The 9,491-nt window shown below is 39.8% G+C and overlaps 2 protein-coding genes across 2 annotated transcripts; one reads left to right on the top strand and one right to left on the bottom strand.

The window, feature by feature from the left end:
* Positions 1 to 229: 229 nt before the first annotated feature.
* LOC118321638 (coiled-coil domain-containing protein 200-like) lies at positions 230 to 4,289 on the top strand. Its single transcript, XM_035653057.1, has 4 exons — positions 230 to 362; positions 1,839 to 1,905; positions 3,767 to 3,846; positions 3,993 to 4,289. Exons 1-4 carry the CDS (start codon positions 288 to 290, stop codon positions 4,017 to 4,019), a joined length of 249 nt encoding a protein of 82 aa, XP_035508950.1. The 5' UTR covers positions 230 to 287; the 3' UTR covers positions 4,020 to 4,289.
* Positions 4,290 to 5,206: 917 nt separating this feature from the next.
* On the bottom strand, positions 5,207 to 9,440 carry LOC118321646 (transmembrane protein 106A-like). Its single transcript, XM_035653070.1, has 6 exons — positions 9,364 to 9,440; positions 8,859 to 9,012; positions 8,602 to 8,742; positions 8,423 to 8,466; positions 7,447 to 7,500; positions 5,207 to 6,203 (listed from the first exon to the last, which is right to left on the bottom strand). Exons 1-6 carry the CDS (start codon positions 9,438 to 9,440, stop codon positions 6,083 to 6,085), a joined length of 591 nt encoding a protein of 196 aa, XP_035508963.1. The 3' UTR covers positions 5,207 to 6,082.
* Between the last annotated feature and the right edge of the window lie 51 nt (positions 9,441 to 9,491).

The raw sequence follows: 9,491 nt of genomic DNA, 5'->3' as shown, positions 1-9,491 counted from the left end.
GGTAACACAGGAAGGAGATCAGTAATCAGAGGAGCTGACGGCAGTGGTTGGGAGTTTAAGTGTATCAGGTAACTCTGTTGTGCAGTCAGAAAGAGAGGAAGGAGGTGTATGTATAAATACTCTTGTGGTGTCAGATCAAAATATCTCGTACTGTATTTGTAATGCTGCTCTTGATTAAGACACCCTAATGGTTGAGTTCTAAATATTAAACAAATATTGAAGTGTGAGTTGACAGGTCAGGATACAGAGCTGTTAATCAGCTGCTATCTCTTCACGTCTCCATCAGGATGTCAGCTATGCATTGGGAGGCCAGACGGCGTCAGAATGCTCTGGACCGCAGGATGGCCAGAGACAAACAGCAGGTAAATAACCATGATGTACCAAATAACATGTTATTTAAGAATGTTTTCTGGTTGTGACAGTGATGGAATATCGCTAAGTAGTAAGTACACTTACTCAGGTACTGTAAAAGACTAGTGTAGGATTTAGTGGCATCTAGTGGGAAATTGCGCACTGCAACCATCAAAATCCCCTGACTCAACCAAACACACAGTAGAAAGCAGTAGGTGATACAGGGAAAGCCCCAATGGGAGCACACTAGCGATGAGAAGAGGTTATTTTAAGTAACCCGCAATATAAGCTATAGTTTCGAGGGTATTAAAGATCCAAAATGAAACTGACAGAAGGACGGGACTGAGAGAAAAGGAGAAATAACACATGCGTCTGCTATTTCAGCACCACATACATGAATTTTATTGATATTTCAGAGCCATGGTTGGCACTCAGTAACGTAAGTTAGACATTATGATGTTCCCTACATTTGGTCTGTACCCAGACCACAGCCCATCTGTTAGTGACCTTAATACTGTGGGATAAAGAGGGGGGTAGCAGGTTGAAAAGGGGTAATTTTGCTACCAAGGAAGATGGCCTCCCCCCCGACATATCGCCTACTGTGAGAAGCTACAGTGTTTGGTTTGTCTGTTGTGGGCTACTGTAGAAACATGATGGAATCAATAGAAGAGGAAAGAGATAGTTAGAAACGTCTCATTCCAAACATACCTATAAATAACATGTTCCATTTCTGCCAATATCCTCCTAAATGTTACACACTGGACCTTTAATAGTGGAGCTTCCAGTCAGTGGATGTAAGTATCTGAAAATATTTCTTCCAAAACGTTCTGCTGACGGTCTGCCCGCAGTCTGTCTGGTCTACTTTATTATTGAACAACAGATTGAAAACTGAGCAGGGACATGTGACACCCCAGCATGGGGTCGTTTCCTGTGTGAATCTGACAGCTTGTATCCTGTTGCTGATTTTCCAGGGTGCGGTCAGACGCAAAAATATGTTTTAGATGGATTTAATAATAACCCTGATTTATTTATCTTTTAAACCTGAGTTAGCTAGGATTAACTTTAAATAAGTAGAGGCTTGTTTTAAGATAAGACACCCCTCGGGCAAAATGTCCCTTATGGGCACTTGAAAGCAGATCAAGTTTTAAATGAAATAAAAATGCATCCAAATGTAATGATTGGCTGGGCTTAATACAGGCCTGCAACTGCTACAGATTTAATTTCAGAGCATTTGATTTATTGATTTCTGTTGGGATGTAAAGAGAATGTCAACAAATATAACAAAAATGGAATACATTACCTACCTTAGCTTTAAAGGCAACATGTAAAAATCAATGAAAGTTTTTCTTTTTACTTTGGCATGCAGAGGTGTAATAATAGACATGTGTATTTGGCTAGAAAACCTGGCATATTCTTTTAACTCAGGTCTTTTCCATTGTTGTTGCTGTATTTGGAGTGTTTATTTTAGTTTATCTTTTTCTTTACAGCTGCTGCAGACGGGTTCTGAGACCAGCCGCAATGCAACTGAATCAAACACAACACAAGAGCAAACAGGTATCATTACTGACAGATTCAGACCACGGTGGGACAATGTATCATCCATCAAAAACACAAGCTGTACTTGTCCTATCTTTCTGTTATCATGGGTTTGCTTTTGCCACTGCTCTCTGTCCAAGTTGGGGCCAAGTTCCTGGGACACACTTTAAGCACTGCTCAGGAGGTGATATTTAATGTGATTCCTGTACTTTCAGGGTTTGGTGGCTGTGCTGATGATCGTGATTGGTCATGCAGATGTGTAGTAACATCACAATAAGAATCACTACAACACACACATAATGGAAAACCCTATTTTACTACTGCATCTGTATCGACCAGGACAACCTAATCTCTTTAAACAGATGTTTGGAACAAGATCCTTTTTTATTAGCTTTTTTTTTTTTTTTGAAGGACCAGTGTATACGATTTAGTAGCAAATAATAGTGTAGTTGCATTCTAAGGTAATAAAAAACAACAATTCCTATATTCAGGTGATTATATACAAAGAAAACATACCTATGAATATTATATTCCATTTCTGCCAATAGATCCTTCTAGATGTTACACACTGAACCTTTAACAAGTATAATATTCATGCATTCATATGCGAATATCTGTTTATAGAGATTAGCCAAAATGTGTCGTTGTCTTCATGCTCAGTTAACAGTTAACAATAATGTATTCATGAAATGTAGTTAACGAGCTTCAACTTGCAAAAACAGTGTAAACATGCCCTCATCTGCTGCCATACTTTATCTTGCAGTGGGAATAATATTGTATCTGCTCTTGAACTAAATCACACCGTAGAGGGAGCCAATTTTCTGCCTGAGAAACAGCTGTTTACATTTAATTGTCCATTGAATCATGTCCAAACTTGACTACTGTGCAGCTGTACACACACACACACACACACACACACAAGACAATGGTGTCATTGTTGGCTCTGTTACTGTTTTGTGAATATCTGTGTGATCTTTGGAGGTCTTTAACCCCTCAGTGGTCTCATCAATGAAGTCACAGTCACAATACACACAGTACTAACTCAACATTTGCATACAACTACATGTTAACACGGGGATGCCCATTGTATACACACACACACACACACAGTTTACCTGCCACTATGATGATATACACTGTGTCTCTACAAAAAGTGAAATAATAGCGAATTAAAATAGACAAAACAGACTGAAAGTCTGTGTTCCACGTGATCATGATCACAAGAATATTAGCATATTATTGGACGTGTTATTTTGTTAAGAAAACACACGACTCCCCTTTTAAAAAGTACCAAAAAAGAATATATTGTACATTTTGTCAATTTCATAGATAAGTCAACCTCTATGCTTTTCACTGTTCACTATCTGAATCTCAGGTGAAGGGTAAAGTTACCTGATCATGTGACAACGTGGACCTCGTGTTTAACTTAAAAAAGACACACACACAAACAGCAGGCCGGTCGTCACGGTCCAGAGTGTTCTCATTAGAGGGAGGTCTGATGAAGGATTCATGAAGGGCCACACAGGCTGCTGCACACTGAGTGTCAGATATCAGCAGCCACAGATTTACTGTTTTCCTGGCAACAAACTGAAAAGGATTGATGGGAGCAAAGTGAAAGGATACATTCAGCCATTATTTGATGCCTCACCTTGTCTTCGAGCATCAAGGTCCATATGGACTGCACTCACTCTCAAACACATACCACTGGTGATCCATGAGCTCCCTCTGGTGGTACGTGGGGTGAGTGGCATAGTCAGAGACCCTGTCTGTTTTCTATTTCCCTTTTTTTTTTTCCATCGCACACAGAATGGACAGCTGGTGGACCTTTAACCTAAGGAAGATTTGCTCAGCATTCATCATGTTTTTCATGTGTTTCCAGCTGGAGGCCAGTGCCCCCACTGTAAGAAAGACCTGATGACGCCTGTGCATCACAGTGCCAAGATCCCCAACAGGTACTCAGTAAGTATCAGCGCCTTCCTCATGATGAGTTTGGGTTGTCACGTCTTTAACCTCCTCTCCATGGCTGACAAAGGGAACTCAGGAGAGAACAACTTTTTGCACATTTTTGAGTATTTTCAGAGGAATAATGCCTGTTTATCTTTCAGTCTTTACAGTACGCCCAGCAATGGTGAGGACGACGAGGAACTGCGCTGAATCACCGCACCGAGTCTGGATGCTCTGAACAGCAGCTCTGCGTTTGCTTTTGTCAAAACTGCATCAGTGTGAGATTGCTGTTGGTTTAATAATAAGTTAATGGGACAAATGTGACTTAAAACATGTCTCTTTTTTAAGCACTACTGAGCTCATGGTCATCTGGAAAATGTGTCCTTTTTAATAGGTAATTTCTCAGTGAGACCTTCATACCGTACAGTGAGCCAGTAATAAGTAAAGTCAAATATCCTCAACAGTTGACTGAATAAACTCATGTCATACAAACAGTTTCAACGGTCTGTTTACAGGTTTACAGAAACTGTCATAAACCTCTAACCTCCATGCCGAATTTCAGCCAAGGGTGAAAACTGTGGCCGCCACCTTTAATACCTATATATACATGTACCTATAATAGACCCGTCTGTCTGGTCACAGTGTTTTCAATTCCATATTCATCAATACAACGCACTAACAAACTTTCATGGTGGCTGTTCTAATATCCATAATGCACCAATGCAACCAAAACACTTGATAAACATCAACTCTGACACTATTGTCTTTTACATTTCCCCTCATGGGAACTGGTGGTCTTGATATTGAGTGCTGTGAGTGAACATAAAAAAAACAACAATTCTTGTTTGTGCTGATTCAAACTGACCTATGTAGTGAATTTAACAGAGCTATTTCAGTCATGACACATGACCACAGTTTGGTTTGGTCTGAGTCGCATTAATATTAAAGTGCCACATGACTGCCCGCATTCTTCTTTATAATTGTCACAGTATTACAGAATAATGTTAGATCTGTGGCGGCTCAAAGACTTTAGACAGAACAACCTCAAACATTAAAGATTTCACCATCGACATCCACCAACAACCAATAACTTCCTGTGCCCGGTTGCATTAACCAATGTGTTTCTGACTTAAGTTTATACCTAATGCACAATATTTCCCGAGGCTGAGGGGTTCATTTAGAAGTGTTACATATAGCCTCTTAGGTTGTCTCCTTGCCTACGTGTTTGGACCGAGGCTTTCATGGTAGTTATTGTCATAATGAAGCATATGTGTATTTCAGTTACCAAGGTTATGCTTCATCATCATTGACAGCATCACTGTCAGTGTTACCTTTAGCTACCTTCTTCAAGATGCACAGAAAAAAAGACACCAGATGATTGTGATGATTCTGTTAATTCGTGACCAGCAACACCTTTCACATTTGATCCATTGTTTATATGAGAAAATTGATTAATGCAGCTTTATTATTATAGATGGAGGCACAATCATGTGGAGTGGATGTTGATATCCTGAGGGTATATGGCAAATGGCAAGCTCAGAAGCTTTAAAGATTAAAAATAATAAAAAAGACTTTATCCACAATATCATTTGTTTGTATTTTTAACACAGCTGCACCATACTGCAGCTCATTTACTTTGACAATACTTGTATGACAGCACATCTACCATACTTTTTCAGCTCATGAACAAATTATAAAATAAAGTTGAGTAATATTTACACGTTGGATAGTGATTTTTAGTGATCAAGTTTTACGGCAACACAGACATTTCCCATGACTGAAAACACCAGCTGTCTGAACTAAAATAAAAGGATATTCAGGTTTTTCGTTTCCGCTCCAACTTTCATTACATCATTGTGTTCCTGCTGCTACGTTCTTATCAACATCCACTCAATGACGGAAGATTTGTTGGGGTTTCCTCCACTGTATAATTCAAATGTGTAGAACTGTTGCTAAAGATGGTGAGAGTGGTGCAATTGTACTCATCTTTCCTCCATTCATTCATTCACATACAGGGCGGGGTAGAAAGAGTCCATTCTTCATTTAGTCACTCATGTTCTTCCCTTTCCAGGCCCCTTCATGCATCCACCCAGATGAGTTTTAATCACAGCCTGCTGTCACATTATATCTTATCCAAAATTTGAGTGACAATTCATGGGGGGGAAAAAACATATATATATATTCCACCTCAGAAACAGTATGTCCACAGTATTTGTTCCTTTATGTGTCCGTCCATCCATTTGTCCATCCCTCAGGGGGGTGGGGGTTGCACACTGTGTGGTATGGTGCTGTTTGCTCCACAGTCGATGTACTCGTATGTCTCCACAGAGAGCTGCTCATAGTGGGCCAGGTAGTACACTGTCATAGACATCCTGCAGGACAAGAAACACAAACACAGCAGAATTATACTAATGAGCATTACAGGATGCTAGCAATGTTTGGATTTAAAGGAACTAGGGCTGTCCCAGACTTAAGATTTTCCAAGTCAATTAGTTGAGGCATGTTTATGATAATAATAATTATTAATAGTAACAGCCACCTGTTGCTAACAGAAAACGCGGTAATGATTCTGAATGTGTCAGAACAACCAGCAAGAAGACTAAACATTTTGGTCATTTTAGTGTTGTTCAAAACACGGAATAAATCACTTCCAACTTCACAAAAATAAATACTCGCAGACCTATCGATATGATGATGTATAAAATTAACAGTTGCTGACAAATTACATCACAACAAATCCACTCTGCTCCAAATACTCACTAGAGTACCAAACACCAACAAATGCACCATTTCCTCCTGTTTGAGTAGTGCTTGACCAGGGGGCAGATGCATAAAACTCTGCAAATCTTTGTGATATAATAATGAAATTTCCCCCCCAAGAGGGATTAATAAAGTAATTCCTTCCTTCCATTCCTTCTTCTTCTTCTTCTTCTTCTTCTAATCAAATTGAGGCAAACACAGTGATGTTTTTCTTCCTCATGCAGTCTGAAGTATGTGACTGAAGCACGGCGGAGGATTGTTTAATCCGTTCACCAAGAGTCATGTGAGTGTTGGCTTCAGCACAAACTGGGGCAGAAGTCAACAGATATTATAGATGGTTATTCCTATGTTCTCTGGCACCAAAGATAATGAAACCATCCCTAGAATAATACTAAGTAACTTCTGTTTAAAGATTCAAGCAGAGAAATAAACATCGGGAATATTCGAGTTTTGATTGCACAAAATAGCTATTTTGTATACTTATCAGAGATCCAGAAAGTGACCAGAATACAGGAATAACACTACCTGGTCCCAAGTTTTTTGTTTATTATTTTGAGAATATTCCATCAAATATAACTTTATTTAGAAATATGCATCATGAGCACAATTTAAAACAAAATCTGGGACCCTTCGCAAAGCAGGGCCACAAGATTTTGTAGTAATGGAGAATCAGGCAACTTTGCATTTAAGTGGTGCAAATTATTAAAAACAATGTCATTCAACAAACAGAAAATGTAAAAAACAAAACAAAAAAACAAAAAGATCAGCTGAGCACTTTACCCAGTTCTAGCCTTGACACTGACAAGGCCGTAAATGTTGAAAGGATTCTTCAGACCTATGGAAAAAGATACTTACTGTAGGTGCAGATACAGAATGTGGACGGGCAGGGAAGCTTTCTTACAGTAGTTACTGCAGAAAAAAAAGAGGGGCAGTCTTTAAGAAGTGCTGGTATCTATACAATAATAACGACAATATTACAATACAATGGCAATACATGTTTTAGACTGATTGAGAGACTTTAAACACAAACAGAAACACATCATATCACTGTATCACCCTACTATCTAGAATAACAGGTTCTACCAGTGTGCAGCATACGTTGATATGTAATTCAACTCTCTCTGATCTCTCTCTTAAAGTTGATCAAGGACGTGCACTTTGGTTGCATTGCCTCTCTTGAGGAGCAACCACATTTTACCTTCGTCAAAAAACTGCAGCTTCTTGCAACCTAGATATCGGACTTGGCCATGGTGCGATCTCCATAATATTTTGATTAATTGTGCCGCCCTGATGAAAATTATCTTTATATAAATGACATGCCAACCTTCAATCACTGACCAATTAATGACCTTCGAGGGAATCTTGTGACGGCACAAAATACTTGATTTGGTCCCCTGGTGCAAGCCAGCAAAGTTTGTGTGTGTGTGAGAGAGAGATGTCCCCTTCTGCACCAGCTGAGCTCATTCAACTTGAAACTGGTTCTTTGTTTCAGGTTAGAGCCCCTCAAAATGTCTGTGCAACTCCGGGGCTCGGATGTCCAAATGTAAACCATGTTTTACAACTTTCTGTATTACTTTTAGAAAATTAAAAGTAATAATATTATTTTATTAGCAACCAGTCATAATTAGTTTGTACTGACAAGGTACGAGGAGCACAAAAAGACTGTGCAGTTGGTAAAAAGTAAGAAGAAGCAGTGAGCTCTTGACATTCTCCATCTTGATACACACTGTGACTGAACCAGTTTTCCAATCATTCCTTAGTCTCCATAGTTAAAGAGGTTTTGAGTAAAACCTTTAGCACCTGAGACAGTTCAGTAACACTGGAAGCTCACCTCGTGCCAGGGTCTGTCAGCTTGACGGGGATCACAAAGGAGATCTAGAAGGAAGGAAAGAGGCAGAAGCATTTCATAACCACTCGCCACTCCAGAGGTATATTAGGAAGAGTATTTCTCTGATGCCAAGTTTAAGCAAAACAGTATACCGTACTATCTGTGAGGTTGTGATGTCTCACCATTTTGACAGATAGAGGTTTGACAGAGCTGACGTTCTTAATGGAAACTGTTCCCACCACCGTTTCGAAGTTAAGGGCCTGCACGGTCAGATTGTAGGCCTGCACTGCCACAAAGTTGTGGTTGGTGATGTTCAGGACATTCTACAAGGAAACACAGTTGGGATCTTATAACACATTATAGATCAAACAACAATCAGAAGAATCAGGAAAGGATATCTTATCAGTCCTTCCACCCACACCTTTCACTCTCTACCTACTGTAATATTAATCTCGACATCGTTTTCGTTGAAGTAAACAAAGGATGACTTGACAGCTACTGGAGAAAGAAGGACCGAGCGAGGAAACAGGAAGAACAACACCAGGGAGCTGGCCAGGAGGCACAAACCAACAGACACAGCAACGTATAGCTTCCTGAGAAAGGAGGAGACACATTAGTGGACTACATCAAAACATCATCACTCCATATCAGTCCAATGAAACAACCTCAGGCCAGCCTGTTCACGTCACAGTTTAGAACCCATTCAAAACTGCATCAGGGGAAAACGCGCATCAGCCAACAACCCTCTCAACCAGGTCTCGACGTGGGTCCCATGCGAAGGAATAACCCTAACCCTACATTAGGTGGATTTCCATCCATTTGTTTTTATGCACATCTTCAATTGGGGAAAAAAAAATATTTTTGCATTTGCATTATTGCTGTGTGCATTTTAGTCCCCTCATCTCTCCACAGATGTTGTAAGTGTTGAGTATTTGTTTTCTTACGTGTGTCTGGGTCTCAGCCTCTGGTCATTACACGGGATGACAGCCACCAGCTTGCTCTCCTGACCTGTAACACACATGGAACATGGTTTCAAATCAAAGATGGCAAATAAATACAGATAAAAGACAGA

Source organism: Morone saxatilis, unplaced genomic scaffold (genome assembly GCF_004916995.1).
Source record: "Morone saxatilis isolate NCDOM2014 unplaced genomic scaffold, NCSU_SB_2.0 Contig0, whole genome shotgun sequence".
In the NCBI taxonomy this organism is placed as follows: Eukaryota; Metazoa; Chordata; class Actinopteri; family Moronidae; genus Morone; species Morone saxatilis.
The sequence above is the reverse complement of the archived record's forward strand: the minus strand, read 5'-3'. Positions and strand labels throughout refer to the sequence as shown.

Coding starts and splice junctions, on each gene's coding strand:
- LOC118321646 (XM_035653070.1), bottom strand. CDS start 9,440: ATGTGTGTTACAGGTCAGGAGAGCAAGCTGGTGGCTGTCATCCCGTGT. Junction 8,743..8,858: donor ATGTCGAGATTAATATTACA/GTAGGTAGAGAG, acceptor GTTTCCTTGTAG/AATGTCCTGAACATCACCAA. Junction 6,204..7,446: donor ATTCTGTATCTGCACCTACA/GTAAGTATCTTT, acceptor CTTGTCCTGCAG/GATGTCTATGACAGTGTACT.
- LOC118321638 (XM_035653057.1), top strand. CDS start 288: ATGTCAGCTATGCATTGGGAGGCCAGACGGCGTCAGAATGCTCTGGAC. Junction 363..1,838: donor TGGCCAGAGACAAACAGCAG/GTAAATAACCAT, acceptor TTTTCTTTACAG/CTGCTGCAGACGGGTTCTGA. Junction 3,847..3,992: donor AGATCCCCAACAGGTACTCA/GTAAGTATCAGC, acceptor TTTATCTTTCAG/TCTTTACAGTACGCCCAGCA.